Source organism: Alternaria conjuncta, assembly GCF_024043145.1.
Source record: "Alternaria conjuncta strain BMP 0040 chromosome Unknown scaffold_3, whole genome shotgun sequence".
NCBI classification, from domain to species: domain Eukaryota; kingdom Fungi; phylum Ascomycota; class Dothideomycetes; order Pleosporales; family Pleosporaceae; genus Alternaria; species Alternaria conjuncta.
Genome location: NW_026250092.1, coordinates 847,555 through 868,891, shown reverse-complemented (window position 1 = coordinate 868,891; position 21,337 = coordinate 847,555). Strand labels below are relative to the sequence as shown.

The 21,337-nt window shown below is 51.8% G+C and overlaps 10 protein-coding genes across 10 annotated transcripts; 5 read left to right on the top strand and 5 right to left on the bottom strand.

Moving 5' to 3' along the window:
- Positions 1-4: 4 nt before the first annotated feature.
- J4E85_002260 (uncharacterized protein) lies at positions 5-1,775 on the top strand (the record flags this gene model as incomplete). Its single annotated transcript, XM_051466540.1, has 4 exons — positions 5-411; positions 462-1,392; positions 1,451-1,586; positions 1,642-1,775. 4 exons carry the CDS (start codon positions 5-7, stop codon positions 1,773-1,775), a joined length of 1,608 nt encoding a protein of 535 aa, XP_051329395.1.
- A 280-nt stretch (positions 1,776-2,055) lies between these two features.
- Positions 2,056-2,967, bottom strand: J4E85_002259 (uncharacterized protein; the record flags this gene model as incomplete). The annotated part of the gene is made up of 1 exon (XM_051466539.1): positions 2,056-2,967. The coding sequence occupies one exon, from the start codon at positions 2,965-2,967 to the stop codon at positions 2,056-2,058; it is 912 nt and encodes a 303-aa protein (XP_051329394.1).
- Positions 2,968-4,420: 1,453 nt separating this feature from the next.
- On the top strand, positions 4,421-5,278 carry J4E85_002258 (uncharacterized protein; the record flags this gene model as incomplete). Its single annotated transcript, XM_051466538.1, has 1 exon — positions 4,421-5,278. The coding sequence occupies one exon, from the start codon at positions 4,421-4,423 to the stop codon at positions 5,276-5,278; it is 858 nt and encodes a 285-aa protein (XP_051329393.1).
- Positions 5,279-5,395: 117 nt separating this feature from the next.
- J4E85_002257 (uncharacterized protein) lies at positions 5,396-6,087 on the bottom strand (the record flags this gene model as incomplete). Its single annotated transcript, XM_051466537.1, has 2 exons — positions 5,396-5,880; positions 5,949-6,087. The coding sequence occupies 2 exons, from the start codon at positions 6,085-6,087 to the stop codon at positions 5,396-5,398; spliced, it is 624 nt and encodes a 207-aa protein (XP_051329392.1).
- Positions 6,088-6,611: 524 nt separating this feature from the next.
- J4E85_002256 (uncharacterized protein) lies at positions 6,612-7,875 on the bottom strand (the record flags this gene model as incomplete). Its single annotated transcript, XM_051466536.1, has 2 exons — positions 6,612-7,351; positions 7,422-7,875. 2 exons carry the CDS (start codon positions 7,873-7,875, stop codon positions 6,612-6,614), a joined length of 1,194 nt encoding a protein of 397 aa, XP_051329391.1.
- Positions 7,876-8,320: 445 nt separating this feature from the next.
- J4E85_002255 (uncharacterized protein) lies at positions 8,321-9,079 on the bottom strand (the record flags this gene model as incomplete). Its single annotated transcript, XM_051466535.1, has 3 exons — positions 8,321-8,833; positions 8,882-8,916; positions 8,977-9,079. The coding sequence occupies 3 exons, from the start codon at positions 9,077-9,079 to the stop codon at positions 8,321-8,323; spliced, it is 651 nt and encodes a 216-aa protein (XP_051329390.1).
- A 1,376-nt stretch (positions 9,080-10,455) lies between these two features.
- Positions 10,456-12,534, top strand: J4E85_002254 (uncharacterized protein; the record flags this gene model as incomplete). The annotated part of the gene is made up of 2 exons (XM_051466534.1): positions 10,456-10,603; positions 10,655-12,534. 2 exons carry the CDS (start codon positions 10,456-10,458, stop codon positions 12,532-12,534), a joined length of 2,028 nt encoding a protein of 675 aa, XP_051329389.1.
- Positions 12,535-12,624: 90 nt separating this feature from the next.
- On the bottom strand, positions 12,625-13,448 carry KPR4 (Ribose-phosphate pyrophosphokinase; the record flags this gene model as incomplete). Its single annotated transcript, XM_051466533.1, has 2 exons — positions 12,625-13,169; positions 13,229-13,448. 2 exons carry the CDS (start codon positions 13,446-13,448, stop codon positions 12,625-12,627), a joined length of 765 nt encoding a protein of 254 aa, XP_051329388.1.
- A 3,650-nt stretch (positions 13,449-17,098) lies between these two features.
- J4E85_002252 (uncharacterized protein) lies at positions 17,099-17,667 on the top strand (the record flags this gene model as incomplete). The annotated part of the gene is made up of 2 exons (XM_051466532.1): positions 17,099-17,340; positions 17,400-17,667. The coding sequence occupies 2 exons, from the start codon at positions 17,099-17,101 to the stop codon at positions 17,665-17,667; spliced, it is 510 nt and encodes a 169-aa protein (XP_051329387.1).
- A 531-nt stretch (positions 17,668-18,198) lies between these two features.
- J4E85_002251 (uncharacterized protein) lies at positions 18,199-19,699 on the top strand (the record flags this gene model as incomplete). The annotated part of the gene is made up of 4 exons (XM_051466531.1): positions 18,199-18,946; positions 18,999-19,024; positions 19,102-19,629; positions 19,670-19,699. The coding sequence occupies 4 exons, from the start codon at positions 18,199-18,201 to the stop codon at positions 19,697-19,699; spliced, it is 1,332 nt and encodes a 443-aa protein (XP_051329386.1).
- Positions 19,700-21,337: the final 1,638 nt, after the last annotated feature.

The following is a 21,337-nucleotide window of genomic DNA, read 5'->3' as shown; positions in this document are numbered from 1 at the left end:
CGCCATGAAGCTTCGAAAATCCTGGTTGGCCGCTGTGTGCTTCGCCACTCCCGTTCTTGCGTCATCACCAATCGTTCATTCTCAGGCTGGCATATACCAAGGACGTTTCCTGCAGGAATTCGACCAAGACTTATTCTTAGGTGTCAAGTATGCTCCAAAGCCAGTGCGATTCGCTCCCGCTCAATTAGCACCGGATTTGCCTACGACATACCACAATGCCACGCAGTACGGTGTTGACTGCACTGGATATGGTGGAGACACAAACACCCTGGTTGCCGCAAATTGGACAAAACTGGGAGAGGACTGTCTACACCTGAACATCGTCAAGCCAAGGACAAATGAGACAAATCTCCCGATATTGTTATGGATCTACGGAGGAGGATGGCAGCAGGGGGCTACTAGTGATCCAAGGTAAGCTGTCTGGAGTGACTGCATTCGGAGCGAATACTTACCAGCGCCAGATACAACATGAGCTACATTGTTCAGCAATCAGTGCTCAACAACAAGCCCGTCATCGGCATCTCGATCAATTACCGCATGGCAGCATTTGGCTTCTTGTACAGTGAAGAAGTTGAGGCCGCTGGCGCACAGAATCTAGGACTTCGCGACCAACGGCTCGCGATGCAGTGGGTCAACAAGCATATCTCAGCTTTCGGTGGTGATCCTGAAAAGGTCACGATCTGGGGTGAATCAGCGGGCGCATACTCGGTCGGTGATCACATAGCTGCATACAACGGCGATAACGAGGGCCTATTTCGCGCGGCTATTCTGGAAAGTGGTAACGCTGTTGGTGCGCCTCTCAACGGTACCGACTGGTACCAGCACATGTACGACAACCTGACCGAGTCGGTCGGCTGCTCAGATGCCGGAGATACGCTCCAGTGTCTTCGTGACGTGCCCTACGAGACCATCGCACCTTACGGCTACCAAGGTCTCGAATGGTTTCACGTTATAGACGGTGACTTGATACCTCGATACGGTCAACAATCGTTGCGGGAAGGCAAGTTTGCGAAAATTCCGCTTATTCTCGGCACCAACACCGACGAAGGCTTTGGTGTGAACGGGGTGAACAGCGACTCCGACGCTATCAACCAACTCGTACACTCCAAACGCTGGAACGTCAACGAGACTGTCGCGGAGAAACTTCTCGAGCTGTACCCGAACGACCCTACAGTCGGCGAGCCGTACGGATGGGGAAATCGCACATGGCCGCAGTTTGGGTTACAATACAAACGTTACCAAAGTATCGCAACTGATCTGACCATGTATGCTCCTCGGAGATTGCTCGCGCAAAGCATGAGTGAGCATGTTGATCAGGTCTACTCGTATCGATGGGATGCGCCCAAGTTCAACAACACACCGGAAACAATCGGCGTTAATCACTTCTCCGAGGTCAGTACTATGCTATCAGTGGAGTGCGAGAAGGACTGTAGAATTGACCGTAGAACAGATACCCTTCGTCTTTGGAAACCCAGAACAGCAACTCACTCCATTGGGCAATAGCTCCGAAAACGTTGCATTGTCGAAGCTCGTCATGCGCATGTGGACTTCTTTCGCGTACGATCTTGACCCTAATGGTCATGGAGGTAAGTTTGAATGTCTTTCATTGTGTGGGTAAGAGTACACTAACGCGTGTTGCAGTATCCCAAGCTCCCGAATGGCCGAGCTATGCCACCAATGCGACTAACTTCGTCTTCCGAAAAGACCAAAGCTACATCGAGGATGACGATGATAGAGCTGAGGGAGTTGCATACATTAATAGCCTAGTACGATGAGGCTGTCTGTAACCTAGTGCTATGAGGGCCGGGTAATACAAATGAGTCCCGGTCTGCACGACAGTCGAGATGACTATCTGAGAACGAACATATCTCATGTGATGAGCTACCAGAGCTGAAGATGTGAGCACCCCAGATGGAGAGATAGAACAGCACGAGCCTGAGATCTTTCCTCTCAATGCATGCAGACCAGTTTCGGTCTAGTCCAACGTCTCGCAGCTTTACCAAATGATCAATACCACACGCAACAAAGATGTTCTCATGAATGACGTGAGCCTTTTCAAGCATTCAAGAAATCTGACATATATGCTTCGATCTCAGCCTGGGTCATTGAGTCCCATAGATCTTGCAACAATTTCTTCGGCTTCGAAACGTCTTCATGCCACTCTCTCATGTGCATCTCTGTGTTCCTTTGGCTGAAGTTGCAAAGATGTTGCGCGAATGATGGGTCAGGTTGTTCCGTGGCCTCAAGAAAGATGATGAGCTTCGGAAAGCCGGGACAGATCCAAGCCTCTTCCGAGCCCCAAAGAGATTCGTATCCCGCAATTTCTTCCTCTTCCGAATCCCAAAGAGATTCGTGTCCCGCAATTAGTTTCCGCAGGGATTGGGAGCGGCTGCGCCACAGTTCGATTGCTGTAGAGAAGTGCTGCTGTAGTTGAAGCAGAAGGTCTCCAATACGAACGCCATCCGTCTGGTGTACGCTACCCACCATTTGCAGTCCTTCGCGAGATTTCGTTGTCGCGTAAATTCGCAGAACCTTGCATGGTGGTCGCGTAAGAAACATGTTGTTAACAAGCTGCTCCCGAGATGGACCTGTGTTTGATGCTAGACTTCTGAGATATTCTTGTATGTGAGGCTTGATCGTAACAGTGTAACTGCCCTGGAATGGTTGGAAGCAATCCCCGAACAAGTCGACGAAGTATGGATTCACTTCGAATTGAGACAGATCCAACCATCGAGGACCATCTGGAGGAGAATAGAAGCTCTTCAACTCGTGCGGTTCGAATTCTGAGTGCATGGCGGTATGAAGAGCAGTGAGCATTGGTTGTGGGAGTGTATTCGCTTGCGTGAATCGCGCCGTGATAAAAGGCTTAGTCCAACCAAGGAGAAGGTTACCACGGAGCATAGAGTTGTCGTAGAAATGCTCCTGGAGGCGTGCGACTTCGTCCTCAGATGGAGGAAGCCACTTCATGTTCAGTGGAATCGTGTCACCGTGTTCGACAGCTGCGCAGGGGTATGGGATACGGTATTGTGTATCCAACATGTGAACAACGATCTTTCTCCAACGTCTTGAGACATTCCATGCTGCGTACTGAGTTCTTGGAGAGGTGTGAGAAAGGATTAGCTCGAGCACTTCGACGACGTTTAGGGCGCGGTGAGATCTGCCATGGTCTGCGTGTCGTAAGACTGATGACAAGGCGTGTGAGGCGTTCTGACCTGTGGGTCTGGGATCGTAGAGCGCGATTCTTTCATCGATTGCGCGTAGAGCAGAGGTGCTCCAATTTTCGATACTTTGCTCCAAGTCCGCATCCTTGGATTGGTTGGCGGATGCGGGAATCTCGGTGTTGACCATACCTAGGTACTCGCAAATCTGGGACGATGTGTATTTGAGATTTCTTAAAGAGAGAAAGAGAGAGAGAGAGAAGAGAGGTAAAGAACTTGTCGACCATCCGCTGGAAAATTTGGCTTTTATGTGTAGGTCGGTTCCTAGGCAGACGGCAAGCACGTGATGTGGACCCTGCCGACCCGTGAACGTTCCAACCTTGGAAGGTTCCCAAGGCTCTGTCGTACCGACCCATCGTTTCAGCGGATGCCCACTCCAGTTGTTCTTACACTTATGCAATAGTTCGAAAGCACACTTTTCTTACATCTCACGCTCGATGTAGCAGTCGTGTCTCGATAGACCGATGGGGTGGTTGCGTGCAGGTACCGTCAGGCATCAGGGCGAGAGTGTGGCATGACGTTAGATTTAGCGACAAATACTGGAAGTTCCCCCGATCATATCTTCCCCGTGTCGCAGATATCCTGTGGTCAAGAAGCTTCTTCGTCGATGTAAGATCAAACATCGTAGATGGGTGACAATACAACAAGACTTTGGAAGCGCTAGGAGCGGGAGGTACGAGAAGAGGCACTTGAGAAGGGGCCGCAGACTGGGTCGACGGACAACGCGCAAGGCACACAGCTAGAAGTGTCGAAGTCCTCCCCAACACACGCCGTGTAGAAGACGCACCAATCTCCCCGCGGGCGGTCTCGATGCTGACGCTCTCGCTCAAAAAGCCGCAAGAGGCTTAGCGTGTGATGACCCTTATCGGCCGGGCGTAACAGCCTGCTCACTTCTTCCACCATTCATGAGATCTACGATTGGCGAGGATGAAATATGATTCAGTTGGTGGCTACAGATTCATGCAGACGCAAAGGGTAATAGTCGCGCTATCAGCGCTTAGTACGATGCTTGTTTTGACGGTGAGACCGTTTAGATGAAGGTGTACCGTGGACAGAGGGTGTATAAAGGTAGGAGGTAGAGCTGTGATCAACGACAGCAGTCCATACTTTTAACAACACTTCTTGACAAAGTTCTTCTCTATCAAACCGTATCCGATCAATATTACCACTCGAGCATCAGTCTCCGTAACAGTACAATCATCATGACATCAGGAACCTCCTGCTCAACAGAGTGCATCAAGGGCTCAATCCACGCGGGAACACCCAAAGGCACCATCGAAACACTCCACGGTCTCTCTGTGTACACAGTCGGAAACAGGACCACACCACGCGCAACCATCTGCATCTACTCCGACATCTTCGGCCTGGGTCTTCCCAACAACAAGATCATCGCCGACGCTTACGCCGCCTCAGGAGAGTATCTAGTCCTGCTCCCAGACTTCTTCAAGGGCGACCCCGTCGGACTCAAAGTCGCCGATGCGCTGCTTCCAGTAGACGCGGCGGCACAGAGTACGTTTGCGAAGTATACGGGTATCTTGGCGAGTTTGCCAACATTCCTGATGTGGCAGCGGAGGCATGGAAAAGCGGAGTCGGATAAGATTTGTCTCGATTTCATGCGCGAGCTGAGGCGGGCGACGCCTAGCGAGAGGAAGATCGGTATGGTTGGGTTTTGCTGGGGAGGAAAGTATGCTGCTCGTACGGGGTTGGAGAGCAACATGATCGAGATTGATGGGGTGAAGAAGCCGCTTGTCGATGCGATCGTGGCGCTACACCCAAGCCACCTGGTTGTTCCCGAAGACGTCGAGGGTCTTGTTGTCCCGACGAGCTTTGCGTGGGGCGTGGAGGATATCGCTGTGAGTTTTGAGACGAAGGGCAAAGTGGAGGAATGTCATGCGAAGGCACAGAAGGCGCGAAAAGAGTTCCCTGAGATCGAACACAAGGCGTATACGCCTGGCAGGCATGGGTTCGCGGTCAGAGGCAACCCAGACGATCCGCAGGAGAGGAAGGCGCTGGAGGACTCGGAGAAGCAGGTACTTGCGTGGTTCGAGAAATGGCTCTGAAAAGTGCTCTGTAATTCGGTAGCCGTATATTGGCATAGGTATCATCTCCGCGTACTCAAAAACTCATTATATCCACCCTAGCGCCGTTCGCCTGTCAAGAGACCTTTGCTGGGCCTCTCAATTCCGCCTGTATTTCTGGGGAATGTTCTTCTCCACGACGCCTCTGAGCTCAAGCCTCTCCCACTCCTCTTGTGCCGCCTCCTTCTCCTCGTGCATCTTGAAATGCGCAATGTCCTCTGGGTGGTTCAAATCCTCCTCCTTCACGTCGTCGCCACTGTGGTACTTCTCCCAATGATGGATCTCGTACTCGTACTCGTCGTCACCGTGGTGGCCTGGGCCCATGCCGAAGTCCGGAAGCTTGACGTTTTCCGAATCCTTTTGCAGGAACTCAGCCAAGGTGATGGAACCGTCCTTGTTGATATCGAACATGTCTAGAATAGTCTGGACGACCATTTGCTTCTTGGTTTCGGAGATGGAGGCGCTGGAGGGGTCTTCGAGACCGTAGGTTCGGCGGATGTCGACGGTAGTCCATAGACCGGTACTGTCGTAGTCGTGCATGTTGAAGAAGGTGGTTGCGTCGTAGCCCGCGATGTGATGCTCCTCTGCGACAGTATCAGTAAACGGCCCTTGCTATTTGTTTCATGTTGTGGGGATCTGGGGAAGTTCATACCAGCCATGTGTCGCGTCGCCCAGTCGGCGTCCGCTGGGACTTCGACTTGCGCATGTTCAGCGCCGCCGTGCGCCGAGGCATTGAGGGCGCATGAAAGCAGCAGGAGCGCGCCAAGTGGTAGTCTAAACATGCGATCCATGGTTCTTGAAATTGTAAGGCGCGAGAAGGGGTAAAGTCGAGTTGAGTCGTAGCCCAAATGTTGACGGCGGCCAGGGGCTCGGCCCCCATGAGGCCAATCGCCGACACTATGTCATAGGGGTCTCGAACTTAAGCTTTCCACGTGCAGCTCTTTCACCGCACCACCAACACGACGACTTCACCATGAACGTCCTAGTCCTCCTGAGCCTGTTGCTCTTCATTCCATTTCTCTTCTTCCTTGCATTCCTAGCCGCATCTTCGTGTATGGGCGACGGTTTCCGCGCACGATTCGCTGGCGTCACATTCAATCCTCGAAACGCATCGTTTGGTCGCAACTACACGCGAGGATTCGGGTCGGGAGCAGGGACCGGCGGCTGGGAACAAATTGAGATGGAAGACATGATGGGGGAAGACAGCGACTCGGAGTGAGGAACTTGACACACTCGATAAGAAGTATGGCTTGACTGCCCATCTCGGTGCTGTACAGGGTATCTTCATCTACACACTACCGCCGATTTGAGCCTTCTAGAACTCCAGATCCTGCTTCTTCGGCATCTTGCTACCACCAGCCGCCTCCCGCACAGCCTCCTCCTGCGCCTCGGTATCGCCTTCCATCGGTGGCAGGCTGTACTTCGCAATCACAAACTTCCGCCTACTCAATGTAAACGCCATATCCTCGCCCAAGTCTCCTGCTCCACCGCCGCCGCCCTTCTCATGAAACACCGGTAGTTTATGAACGGCGAACATACCCTGCGGTCGCTCTTCTTCCTTCGTCGTACCTGCTGATTGTGCGAGTGCTTGCGCACGCGAGTATGGGAATGGAGACAGCTCAACGACACCGTCAGAGAGGATCTCCATCCAGCGGACAAGCCCCGAGGATCTTGGATATAGGGTCAAGGGAATTGTGATAATGGCGGTCAGGCGCGTTTGATACTGTCGGAGTAGCGCGCGTAGAGCGTGGAGGAATTGGAGTACGGAGGTCGGGTGGGCCGCCGACGGAGAGTATAATGCCGGCGAGAGTAGAGACGGTATCACAACGCGATGGATCGTGTGTGGTGGTGTCGATTCGAGCTGCTGCCGTATGTTTTGCAGAATCGGAGGGAAGGGTGACGAAGTGCTCGTCGGTGGAGGTATGGGCACATAGTTGACCGCTGTCCCTACAGGGAGCGTGAGGCGTTTGGCGAGATCGAAGGTATGGCAGAAGACTATCTGCTCTTCTGTCGCACTATCGCCTTGACCTGCTGTCCTCTGCCCATTGGGAGAGCCTGTTGAGAACCTTGTCAAAACTGCTCGATTTATGGTCTTGCATTCGCAGAGTATATGTACACAACGCACCTCTAGCACTCTCAAACTGCCCCAGACCTTCATATCTCCACGCGATCTTCATTTTCTCTGCTCGCTCCTTCCCTTCCTTCCTCTTGTCCGACTTGTCTTCTGATATGCCTGGCAATTCCCTGCCCCACACTTCGCCCATGCCTACTACATGCACTTTATGGCCCTGCACTACTCCCTCAGCTGCGTAGAACCGCAGTAATGCGCCAGCATAGTCTGTCGTCCCGCTCTCGCCTATGAGTATCGAGTTTCCCAGTGCCAGGCCAGCGTGTCCTGCTAAGATGCCATCAAGCGAGGGTGTGCCGGTCGACGTGGTGGGGCGGCCATCGATGGGTGAGGGACGGACACCGGGGGGTGTTGGTGCAGGTTGTGCTATCGAGGGAGACGAAGGTGCATTTGACGCGTCTTCGCCTGCCGGTGCGCGAGATAGCGCGATGTTGCGCTTGCGAAATGCCATCTGGGTGTGTCCTGGGCTATGAGTCGCGACCCGTCGAAAATGTTAGAGGGGCTATCGATAAGCGCAAGTTAGCGTCAGACGCCATCCACCCAGCAGTCGCGACTGCTCGATCAACGTAAAAGGTGAATTGCAATCAATGTTTATGCTATTTTCAGTTCATTAGCTCAGACTGTCTGAGCTGATTAATCATCCGCCACTTGCTACCGGGACTTGATCCATCTTGATCCTTGCGCCCCGATACAGCATCTCGCCTCCATGGTTTCTGAGTGTCACACTCATGCCAGTCGCATCCAGTCGCTCACAAAGACCCAAACATACTCCGAAGAAGACCGCAATCTCCAGCTCAGCGCACTCAGACATCTGGAACCCGTAAAATCTCCCAGCAATCCCACCGTATCTCAGCATTGCAGCCGCTTCAAGCTAATTTCAGATGCTCGCGCTGTCCTCATTCTGGGCAAAGCTCTCCATACTCTGCCTTGAATGCTTCCATAATTGACTCCTTCTCTTCTTCCGGACATTCTGCAACCTGTATCTCGAGCAACTCTTTCTGGTTTATGTAGAATGCTCGCGCTTTCTGCATCCTGGCTTCTGTGCGAGCACATTCTTCCTTAAGCTTGTCCTCCGCCTCTGAACGTCTGTCTCGCTCTGCTCGCGCCCTCTGTTTCCATAGGCGGGCGTATTTAACGCTGCTGTTACCAAGTGTCTTCAAATTCTTTCTCACTTCTTCGTTCTCGGTTCGACTGTTATCCAGCAGCTTTTGCATCTGTTTGTGTCGCTCATGCAGAGCTGCCATAGCTCCATCGGTTGCTTTACGCGCTGCCTGTGCCTCAGAGAGCTCATTTTCAAGCACTTGGATCCTTGCTATGTGTGCCTCTTTCTGAGCTGATGTGGCGGCCATGTCTTCATCAATCTTTCTCCGCGCATCCTTCTGGTCTTTGAAGAGCTTCTTCATCTGGTTCTACAGTCAACGTTATTCGCCTCAATGTCTATGAATTATTGCGCTCACTCTGTCTGTATGATGTGCTTCTTGTTTTGTTGTACCTATTCTGCGTAAGCCACGCCCCCTGATGAAGCAATCAAACGGGATCAACCATCACTTACCAGTTCCTTCCATCTCTTCAGGGACACGATTCTTGACCGTGCGCATCAGATCCTCTGTGAGTGAGGTACCTCGGTCTTGGATACCGATTTCAGCCGGTACCATCGCTGATGCGTGCGGTGCAGAGGGAAGCATAGTCTGAATAGAGCGCATCCGCGTCTCTGCATCCGCGCTAAATTTGGTGGTAGGAATGTCATTCAGTGGCGCCCCATTCGCGACCGACCTGACCGCCCATTCAAAATTATCCAAAGCCCATGGATACTTGAAGGGCGTTATCGCGCCCTTCAGCAAAAAGTAGTACTCGATCAAAGTTTTCAACTCGAAGCCGTGATTGGGTCCTGCTTCTTCAAATGAATATTCACTTTGCCGATATGCGGCCTTGAATGGATGGCAGAGGTTCTCGATATGTGGTAACATCACCGATAGGCTTCGTCGTCCTCCGGAGAGCATGTATACTCCCCCGGATGACTAGTTAAGCTCTTTGTGGGCCCATATTGACTGGTTACCCGTATACCCGCCGATACGAAGCTTTACCAGGGCGATCTTCATGTACCACTGTCTCGGGGTTCGAGTCTGTGAGGCCGGTACCCACACCAAGTCTTCGACCAAAGGTAATTTTGCGAACTCGTTTGGAAAGTACTTATTGGCGTAGTCTTGGATGTTCTGCAAAGTAACTTTGTCATTGGAAGCCATATGCTCAAACGTAAGCAGCTGCGGAGAGTTTGGTGCATGCGCCTGGTATACCTTGATGATGCACCCGTGATTGATGGGTCTTGCTGTAAATTAGCTCGTCAGGCCTTTAGAAATGATGATTGTCCCAAGTTATACCACTCGAGTTTTAGGCAGTGACGTGTGTTCAAGTAGGTAGCGAAAAGGGAAGTAAAGAATGAGGAAAGGAAAGTGGATCACCAGGAAATAACTCACCAGTAGGCAGATGTTGAAGCAGCGTAGTTGACACACTTAGCTTAACCTCACCTGGGCATTCTTGTCTCTGACTGCATGAGTTTACCAACGTCACCAGTGAGAGAACAATTCCTGGGCTAGTACTCGCTTGCACCACGCTGTAAATCATCATTCTACCAGCTTAACAGTGTATTAGGATGAGATTCCAGAACCCCTAGTCGAATCCTGCAAAAGGACTCCATGATAAAGCTGACTTGTGAAGGTGTACATATGCTGGGCGTTCTTCCTTTGCAGATCAGTACAATCTCTCTACAAGCTCTTGACAAAGCGCTCTTTTAGGGACGCTCTGGTTTCATACGTGGTGGATGAATGACTTGGAGTGCGACGCAGGGTGTAAGTGTGCTCGTCTTCGTGCTTTCCTTCCAAAGTTCCCCGATCATCGTCTGCCACTAAAGTCCCGACACGGCTAGCGTATACTGCTAGCGCCATCTCCAAGAAGGCCGGACAGCACTCGATGCTTTCAGCATCTTCGACTCAACTCTACCTTTGTCATCTAACTCTACTTCCAATACAAGATCATGGCGGATGATGAAGAGGTTGAGTCTGCTCTGATTCCAAGTCTCTACAAACCCCCGGCTTTGTTACCGATCGCGCAACTCAAAGATCAACTCCTCTACACAATAGAGACATACCCTGTGACCATTGTTGTTGGTGAAACAGGAAGCGGTAAGATTTTCTAATCTCTCATAAAAGGTCAAAGCTGACATGTGGCCTTAGGAAAGACAACACAGATACCAAAATTTCTGCTGGAAGCTGGCTGGTGCAATGGCGGCAAGCAAATAGCGATCACTCAACCCCGGAGAATAGCATGTACTAGCGTAGCCGCAAGGGTAGCAGAAGAGCTGGGTACGCCTCTTGGTCAACAAGTCGGGTATAGTATCAGATTCGAAGATGTCACGTCCGCGGCTACGCAGGTGAAGTTTGTCACAGATGGCCTGTTGCTGCGCGAAATGCTTGTCGATCCACTTCTTTCACGCTATTCAGTCATTATGGTCGACGAAGCACATGAACAAAGCTTGTCTTCTGACATACTCTTGAGCCTACTGAAAAAGGTGCTGAGGAAGCGAGAAGACCTGCGCGTTGTTGTAAGCAGCGCTACGCTAGAGGCGGAACGCTTCCTTGACTTCTTCAACCCCGATGATGGCGAAAAGGTCCATGGCAAGAGCAAGGAAGAATTCGGTTACATAATTGGTATCGAAGGGCGAACATATCCGGTTGAAATCCAGTACCTACAGGAACCAACGAATGAGTACGTGGAAGCAGCAATCGACACGGTCATGAAGATCCACGAGCACGAGAGCGAAGGCGACATCCTTGTCTTTTTAACAGGACGCGAGGAGATCGACGACGCAATCGACAAGCTGGGTGACCGCATTGCCGACATGTCTTCATCCAAGCAAAGGCTCATGCCCCTGCCCCTCTACGCTGGCTTGCCAACAGAAGACCAAAATCTCATCTTCACAAAACCGCCACAAGACACGCGACGCGTCGTCTTTAGCACCAACATCTCAGAGGCATCTTTGACTATCGACGGCATCGTCTTTGTGGTGGACTCAGGATATGTCAAGCTTCGCGCCTACAACGCTAATCTAGGCATCGAAAATCTCGCTGTCGTGCCCGTATCGAAAGCTAGTGCCACACAAAGAGCGGGTCGTGCTGGACGGACGAGGCCGGGCAAATGCTTCAGACTGTATCCTGAAAGCGTTTACGAAAGCTTGGAGGAAGCCACGTTCCCAGAACTTGCCCGCTCGAATCTCGCACCTGTAATTCTGCAGCTCCTCAATTTGGGTATCACAAACGTGGTGCGATTCGATTACCTCTCGCCGCCGCCATCAGCACTAGTAACGCGCGCTCTGGATTTACTCTACTCTCTCGGCGCGTTGGACGCTCATGCTCGCCTCACGAAGCCCCTCGGCACGCGTATGGCGGAGCTTCCGCTCGAGCCGATGCTTGCTCGCGCATTATTGAAGGCCGCTGAACCGGAATTTGGCTGCTTGAGCGAAATGCTCACAATAGCCGCAATGATGACTCTGCAAGGCAATGCTTTCGTTTCTCATGACGGCGGCAAGAAACAGCTTGATGCAGCAAGACGGAAATTCGCAGTAGCAGAGGGCGATCACCTTACACTATACAATGTATACGAAGCTTTCGTGAAAGCTGGAATGGGTAACACGGCATGGTGTCATTCAAATAGTCTGAACCACAAGTCGCTCGTCAAGGCAGTCAGCGTCCGGAAACAACTTGCTGCTTACTTGGATCGTTTCGGCGTGAAGGAGAATGTTCTCGCAGCATCTGGCGTGCTGAGGGTAGGCGGCACACCACTCGCCGAGCGCGTCCGTCGCTGTCTAACGACCGGGTTCTTTGCACATGCTGCAAGGATGAAGGCAGATGGGACGTTTACCACTGTCGATGGAAAGACGACGTTATGGCCTCATCCGACGTCTGTGTTCTTCACGCGGAAGGCGGATTGGGTCATATACACTGAGATTCAGTCTACAAGAGACAAGATCTACATTAGGGATATGAGTACAGTGGAGATGGACTGGTTGACGGAGTATGCACCGGAGTTCTACAAGATCAAGAATGGCGGTCGATGAGACGAGAAGAAAAGTAGCTTGCGGGTATCTATCAACACTAAAGGCATAATTACATAAGGACATCATGACAGGACTGCTGCTTGCCTGCAATTACTTGCATGCGTCGACGAACAGCTCTCGCATGCCCTTCAGGAAGCTTGCCAAGTCGCGCGTTTCATTCAGCCTGTCCACAACCGCCTCGACCTCTTCGCGCTCGACCTTGGGCCGCATCTCTAGCACCCTGTAGTCGCGTTCGCTAGTATCCAGCTCAAACCACGCCTCACGGTCCCACTCCCTCTCATCAACGTTGGTATAGACGAACTTCAACCTGTCGTCCTTGCCTAGCCCCTCAATCCTCAAGCCCAGATAGTTCTCCCAGAAGTCGAGTTCTGGCTCGTTGTAACGGCTTTGCCCATCGAGGTATCGGCGATGTTTGAGTTGTGCTTCACGGCGTGCGGAGATGGTCTTTTGTACTTCGGCGATTTGGGCGCGCAGGCTGTCGCGGTGTGCTAGGCGCTCGTCGCGCTGGAGGGTGAGGGCGGAGATGGCTTCCTGCATCTCAGAGGTTTCTTGGGATTCCTTGGAGATTGTCTGGCTGTGCTGCGCTGTCTTGAGTTCGAGGATTTCGATATCACGCTTCTTCATGCGTTGGTCCTCTGTCGCGAGAGTTAGTGTGCGATCGATTGGCCCGCAGATAAATATGACGTTGTCATACCATGGAGTTCTGCGACATTCATGCGGAACTGGTTGCGCTCTTCCAGTACTCGTCTGCGGCCATTCTCGATGAAAGCATCAAATCGTGTAGTGAACTGGTTCATGCGACTGCGCAGATCGTCGAATCCGAAGTTGATGCTGGGTAGTTGGTCGGCCATGGACGGCGCATCGTGCGAGGAGGCGCGCATCGTGGTGCTCATGGAGGGCTCGAAGGTCGTCATGATTGCGATCTGATCTGAACGTCTCTCGTTGCGTATGCGAATATGTGGTGGGGTGCGATGCGACAATGGGTGGTGAGGGCGGATGAGATGGTTGCTCCGTAAACAAACACGCGCGCTAGTGCGGCAGGAACGACAGCGGGGCGCATGCACGTGCCGACGCGACTTTTGGCGCTAGTGGAACTTTTTGGCGAGGTTCCAAGGTTACTTTCATCATCGCGTCCGGCGCATGCTCAACCTTGACAGACACAATTTTCGCTCTCGCATACAGCCTTTTGTTTTCTGCGTACAAAGAATGAGTTTTTACTCCAGCGTCGTTACGGATCGAGAACCTTTACGACAGCCCAATGGCTGATAGATCGCTCAAAGATCTGAACTATGGCCATCCCGGTGCAGCGACTTACGACTTGGAGAACAGAGAGTGGACGTTTGCCAGGCCTTATTCCGCACGCCCATTCAAGCGCATACGAACTTCGAAGGACGCGACTCCTGCGAGCAGTCATGCGACACCGGCATTTTCTCTCCCTGCAGAAATTCTAGCGAGTAGGACCAGCATACAGAAAGAGATCAGCAACAGCATCGAAGAACACCCTCAGCTCTCTGCAGCAGCCGAAGTCCTCCCCGATCTAGCTGTAGTATCTGCTGCCACATCATCCACGGCTTCGACCTACGATCCGCTCGTCGGCGACCTACTCTCCTTCGGTTCGATTACACCCAAGGGTAGACACGAGGCATGGCAAATAGCTGCATTGCCGACGGGAGAATCTGGCAGCATACTGCAGTTGTCAATCCTAGACAACGAAAGACACGGTTGGACAGCAGACCCGACGTCATGGGTAGAAGGGCGGACCTTGAAAGACACGGAGAGTGGCTTCTGGAATGAGGAAGCGGCACCAATCCAGCAAGTTCACTTTTCGCATTCGGATGACAGCAGACCCTTTCTGGCTGTGCGACTGCCTACCCGTACTGTCCTCTTCCACCCAGACTACCACCGCCGACCACGCGCTTCCGCTGTCTCACCGTTCTACCGCTTACCCGCCTCCTCGATCGAACTCCACCCTATACTCAGCATAAGTCAGAACGATACTGATGGCTTTGCTCATGTCGACGTCACATTCAATCCAGACTTCCAGTTGCAGTTTGCACTCGTCGACCTGAATCAGACATGGAGTGTATGGGACATCGAGCATCGGCCCAGACTTGGCACGTACTCGGCTTCATGCCTGCTTCGTGGAAAGATCGATGAACTGGAAGAGGACGGGGACACAGCTTGCGAAGACGGTTGGGCGAGGATTCTCTGGGTAGCTGATATAACGACGTTGCTGGTGTGCAACAGGCGCCATTTGAGCATCGTCAGCATCAAGGGCAGGACAACGTCATACCTTCCCTGCCCAGAGCTTTTCAGTGAGCGATCGGCAGACTGGATCTTGGATGTCAAGCAACACCCAAGAGATAGAAGTCGGGTTTTCGTCTTGACCTCCACTCGTTTATTCCTCCTTTCGGTCACTGCACCAAGTGAGCTGCTTCCGAGGGCTGGTGAAGCTGGAGCTAAAGTCCTCACATCCTGGCGGCACTACCGGGGCGTGGAGGATTTCACACTTCACATAAGCGTGCAGATGCTGTCGGACGATGGTAAGTTGCAGATCAATCGCGCGACAAAAGCTCTCACTCACAGCCTGATAGAAACATGTGTTATGCTCCACTCTCGAGTTAACAACTTGGTTCAAATACAAAACTTCCGCAGCAATACCTCCGATTCTTCCGGCCTCGTTACCAGTTCAGATCCGACCCTGCTAGACCTACCCATCGGTGGTTCCGCGCACATAGCCAACTTGTACATCGAGCCCATGCGATGGGAATACTCAAAGAAAGACTGCGTTTTCCTCCAACTGTTTGTGACGCTCTCCGACTTAAGTACGCGCGAGTTGGTTGTCTGGAGTCGGAGCACCTCGACAGGACATACCACCGAGAATGACCATGCCGTTGTAGACTTCACGCGAAGCACGATCAAACGCCCTAGAAACCTCATCTTTAACTCGAAACCACGCAACAAAGACGAGGATTTCATAGTGCCTAATGGATTGGTCGACAGAGGGTTACCAAGCTCCAAGATCGGCAGGCAGCAGCCAGAATTGCGCAGATTCTCGGACGGTGCTATCGTGCCGGAAACTCGGGACAATGCTTCTCTGGGCGAGATTCTATCTCAGCCAAAGAGCGCGGCGGAGCAGGTCTCGGGTACCATCGATGCGGTGGCCGTCATGGATCAGGTGAACGAAATGCTGGCGACTGGTGCAGATTTGCCGCCTTTACCATTGGGTACTCTGTAAGTGAACTGGGTCTTGCTTGCATTCTGAACTAACAATTGCAGGATGGAGTTTACGCACGCACAGTTCCATGTTGCAGACATTGACGAAGCTTCGTCCAACTTCCAAGAGCTGTTCTCTTCGCCAAATGGTCAAGACACTGTGGATGTTCAGCGTATCGCAGCTATGCGCGTACTTGGCTTGACCGACGATGGCGACCTCACCATTTCCGACGCATACGATAGTATACTCCAGACGTGGGTTGCGCCTATGCCACCCGATATGCCAATTCGCGTTCGGCAACGCCAAGAACTTCTGGCTCGGCGAATTGCTACGGAGTTGATGTTCTCAAGCACATGTATACGTGACGATCGGATCCAAGTGCCTGCTGTTAGCATACAGCGTGGGCAGAGTCAGGACAGTGCCGTAGCCTTACCCATCTTGCCTGCAAGACCAAAGGAGGCTACGTCCAACTCCACCTCAAGATATTCTGCATCTCAGCCGTTACCGACACCGCCATACTCATCTATACCACCTTCGTCTTTGCCTCCATCCTCTGTGTATGGATCGTCCCCACCCGAGATACCTTCCATGGAGCCAGCTTCGTCAGACCCCCTTAGTCGGCTCAGCAAGTATCTTCAAACTTCCAAAGGCCCGGTTATCATACCGCCAAACGTTTCCCAGAGTCTCGCGCATTGGGAATTAGGAAAGGATCCGCATGCGTACAATTGGGTCAGTATGGAGCGTACTCTTCGGGCCGAAGACCTAGATGAGGAGAGCCAGCAACAACGCGAGAAGGAACGCAAAAAGAGGGAACGTAGGGAAAAGCGCCAACAACGCGAGAACGAGCTCATGAGGGCTAAGACTGCGAGTCAACTTAACGCATATCCGAGAAGCTCTCCAGGGCCAATGCTGGGTGGTATGGGTAGTAGCAGTCAGGTACCGAGTCAGAGCCAAAGTCAAAGCCAGGTACCATTCCAGACTGGTGGCTTCATGATGCCACAAAGCCAAGTAGAGCGGGGCAAGTTTGGAGGAAAGCTAGACAAGAAGAAGAAAAAGAAGGGGAGGATCAGTGGATTTTGAGTTTCGGGTTGGCGCTTCGTTCCGTACATGTGACTCCGAAATGCGAGTGCTAAATATGCACAGCCCGGATGCCTCTCATTTGATGCCGTCACCGGTGCGGAAAGAAGGAAGCTCCTCCCCTCAAAGTGGGGTCAGAGGGGTAGCTTCCGCGTTCCAACTACATAGCTTAGCTCTACCCCGAACCCATCGTACATACCAAGAATCGCATCCAATACAAGCATTGAATCTACAAAAACATCACCAACGTCCTTCTGCAACATCAAAAAAATGTCAGGCTTCCCATCTCTCCAGCCCGCGTTCACCGTCCGTGTCGACATCGATGCGCCGATGCAAGTCGGAGGCCAGCATGGCGCGCAGTTGGTTATCGTCCCGATGGTATCCGGTACAGTGAAGAGTGAACCGGGCTTCGAGCCAAAGCTGGATGGAGAGCTGCACGGTACCGGCTACGACTACATTCACAACGACGCCGATGGCGGAAACATGCGCTTGGATGTCAGGAGTCAAGTCAAGTGAGTGCAAAGATGCGCATGCCCGTTCGAGAGAATATTGAAGACTCATGGGTATATAGGAACCACGATGGAACGATTCTAGCAATGTATTACAAGGGTACCGTGAAGCTCACACCTGGCGTCGGCAAGGTGCTGTCCGGTGCTTCGGACGCTAAGACCACGGACTACGGCGATTCATTTGTCAATTTCACCTTCGAGACAGGTAGCGAGAAGTACAAGGAGCTTCAGAATGGGACGTATGTCGCTGCCGGCCATTTCGTCACAGGCGAGGGAAAGCCAGGTGTTGTGGTGGAGTACAAGGTTAGCAAGGTTGTGTACAAGGCGTAAGTCAGCACACGTGTTGGGGTGAGTGAGGCTGTATCGGGTTGTTATTTGAAGATGCTGATGCCTGACTTAGGGCGAAGACGGGTACATCGCGACATGTATATAATCCCAACTTATAATCAATGACTGTTCCGATCCTCCTCTTCCGCTGTGTCTTAGTCCTCTATCACCATTCTATAAATCCGCTATGATTTACCTCCCATTCGCCAGAGCGTGGACTTATGACTGCTCTCATCGCAGATCCGTTGGCCCCACCATGTCGGCTCACCGTCACCTTCACCTCCTTGACACTAAACGTGGCGTTTGCTCACAATCTTGGCGCGCCCGACGCCAGCTACAGCGTGTGCATCGTTCTAGTTCTTCACATAACAGCTCCATTGCCTTTTCCAACTGCTCACTTTGAACATTGGCTGCGGCAAGGTATACGGAGCGATTCGCCGTCTTCTGCTGGTAAGTTCACTACTTGGATGAGCCTGCGAAGATACACCGACTAACTTCAGGACTAGCTGTATAACGGTTCGACCCACGCGCAACATGCCCAACATCTCGTCTGCGAGCCTGTCATCCAGGAAAAAGTACAATCTGGACGACTTTGTTCAGTATGCTACTGGTAGACTTGCGGACCAATACGCCGCGATCGCCGATCTCAGCATGTATAAGTTCGCCGACAAAGCATATCTGGACGAGAACAACACACCTTACAGCCGGCGTATGCTCCTCGTCGGTCACTATTGGCGAAAACGCGGCGGTACGCCTGTGTGGGCACATGCGACTGGTACTCACATACGCTACTATTCGGGTGAGGGAATTCAGGTCAATCCACTGATCCATGATACCCAATCCTCTAAGGTCTACTACGGAACGCCCTTCAACGCGATGAGCGGCGTTCACGACTCCAGCAACACGAAGCCTCGTATGACTACAGAACGCAAGTTCGAGCGGGCCTTGGTCGAGTCTGTCATCAACTTCATATTCCTCAAAGATGGCCAGCTGGTACGAGCGCTGGACCTGGAGAGTCCGGACATGCTTGGAAGCTTCAGACTGGCGTGTAGAAATTTCGCGCAATACCAGAAGATGCCTCAGACTGACATGAGATCTCTGGATGAAGAAATTCTGGACATTCAGGCCGAAAATGCAGCGGTACAGGAGCAAGCTCAGTTCATCCAAGGATATAGCGGCGGCAACGGTCTTGCGTTCAGAAGCGGGACTTCGGCTTTCACGCTCCCTTCCAAACGCTCCTTCGTAGACCTGACGGACAGTGCATCCGATGATGCATCGCAGGGTGCGTGGACCACTCATTTCATATCTAACAAGCTGCTAACGTCGCAATGTAGGCTCCAACAAACGTTTATCTCCATCCGTGAGTACCGAATTCTCATGTCTTGCACATCAACACCATCAATCTGCGCATGAGCGACCGCTGACTAGTCATTGTAGGAGTCCGCTGTCGCACACCACGAAGCCGAAATATACGCTGGATTGGAACAAGAGGTGCAGGCTCTCAGAGTTAAGCTTGAACAACAGGAAGCCAAGATCGATGCCTCCGAGGCTGAGGTCACGCGGCATAAAGCTAAGAGACGAACCTTACGAACGCAACGAGAAGAGTGGAAAGAAAAGTACATCGCCCAACAGAGTCTTGCCCAGGCACCGGCCGAAAGCGTCAAAGAAGAGGAAGAGAGTGAAGATTGGAAGGGGATGCTCTTCGAACAAGAAAAGAAGACCGAGCACTACAAGCTCAAGTACATTGCGCTGAAAGAGGAGAGGAGAAAGTGGGAGGATCAGAAAGATAAAAACAAAAGTCTCGAGCCTCAGGATGTTAGCAGAGAGGCTAGTCCCCCGCAGGAGAGTCCGCAGAGTCACAGACAGGAGAGCGAGAAAGCTGAGCGATCAAACGATATCAGCAGTCCAGGTGGCAGTACTGGAATACAGCAACGGAGATACCGCAGACCTCTGAGTATGGAGGAGGTACGGGAGCGGCTGAAAAGGTATTGGGATGGTACCATAGCCATCTCCTGGGTGGATGGCTATGAAGTAACCGAGAGAGATCGAGAAGAAACAGTCATGAGAATATGGCGCAGGGAGTCCACAAGACTGCGTGGCCTAAGGGCAGCTCAGGGCTTAGGTCGTCTTAAAACCTCGACAAGGAGACGGCATAACGTATTGGCAATTAAGCATGTGGAGCTCATGATGGAACCACGTAAGCATAGTGTCATGCCTGAAATATGAACGAGATATGAGAAAGGCGGTGTCTGAATGAGAGAGTCTAGCTGCAAGTGTTGCAGAATACAACGTGTTTCTAGATTATACACTATTACGAACTAGCACGTCTGCGAACGACAATATGTTCATGGTAAGGCAACGTTACCCTTGATAAGTGATATACAACTACATCTTAGTGTCGCCTTAACATGATCTCATATCATTAACACCCTTCCCTACTACATGTATCTTTGGAGTTGTTCGATGTGTAAGCGATAGTTGTGTGTTACGCATCCAGGTGAATCCAAAGTGCGAGACCCGCTTCCCTACAGCATACGTCGTCCACAGAGTTATCCTTCCTCTCAACCTCCGGTTTCCCAAATCAGCCAATCGTCCAAGCATCCATGAGATTCAAAGCTTGGATGTTCTTAGTATACAGGCTGTAAGTGAACGCGTCGTTCAACAATTGAGCCGTTGGAAGAGGCGCAGAAGTACGACATGGATGAGTTCCAGAAGTCAGTCCCTGGCTTCGAGAAAAGATTTGACATGATCTAAGATCGCACGACAGTAACATAGTAGATCGATCGGTCGCGATAGATACTTGTAAATCTAAAGCATTCTCTTTCCATTAGGTATCAAGTATGTTGGTTTACTAGAGAGTTTGCGGAACCGCTCACTAATCTATGCGAACTCCACTAGTCCGTATAATTGGCATTTTGATAAGTAGGCCATAAGGGTGCCCCTCAATTATCGACGTACAAAGATGCGTTAGAGCGTTTTTGGTCTCAAGGAACCTGTACCACTACCTCACGGAACGCGCCGATGAGCTGAAGTTTATAGGTTAGAATGTACTCGATATGCGTTTGAGAGATAGAGATATAGCGTCAGCAAAGTTGTTGATATGAGAAGGCGGCGTATGTCTGAGAGATTATAGGTGGAGAAGTGTTGCAGACTACAATGTGTTTATAATATATGCAACACGGAATAAGAGCATGTTTGTTAACGACGATGGAATCTTGCACAGCCAATGTCATCCCTAATCGACGATATACGCTTCCAGCTCAGCTTCGGCTGATCCTGAGTGCGTGTCATACATTCAATTGCCTGCTGCATACATAGTTTATAGATCACGCCTTCCTTGGAGAGTCATTCGTCGCTACCGGGGTTGAGTATAGAGACGACTAGTCCAGGCAAGGAGCCTTTGTAAGCTACTGTTATCGACTTACCAACCCACCAAGATGCACACGTCCTCGCGAAATGGCTCCAGGCTTGAGCGTGAAGCCCATGAGACTACAAGCGTCGTCCACAGATCCAACCTCCTCCCCAACGACCGGTTCCACAACCCAGCCAATCACCCGAACCCCCCTTAGCTGTCAAGCTTGGGTACCCACCCGCTCCTCAATTTCTCCCCTTCCTTTTGCGCGGCACCTCCTAGCGCACCTCCAAACACACACCCTCTCCACTCCTCGGCGCC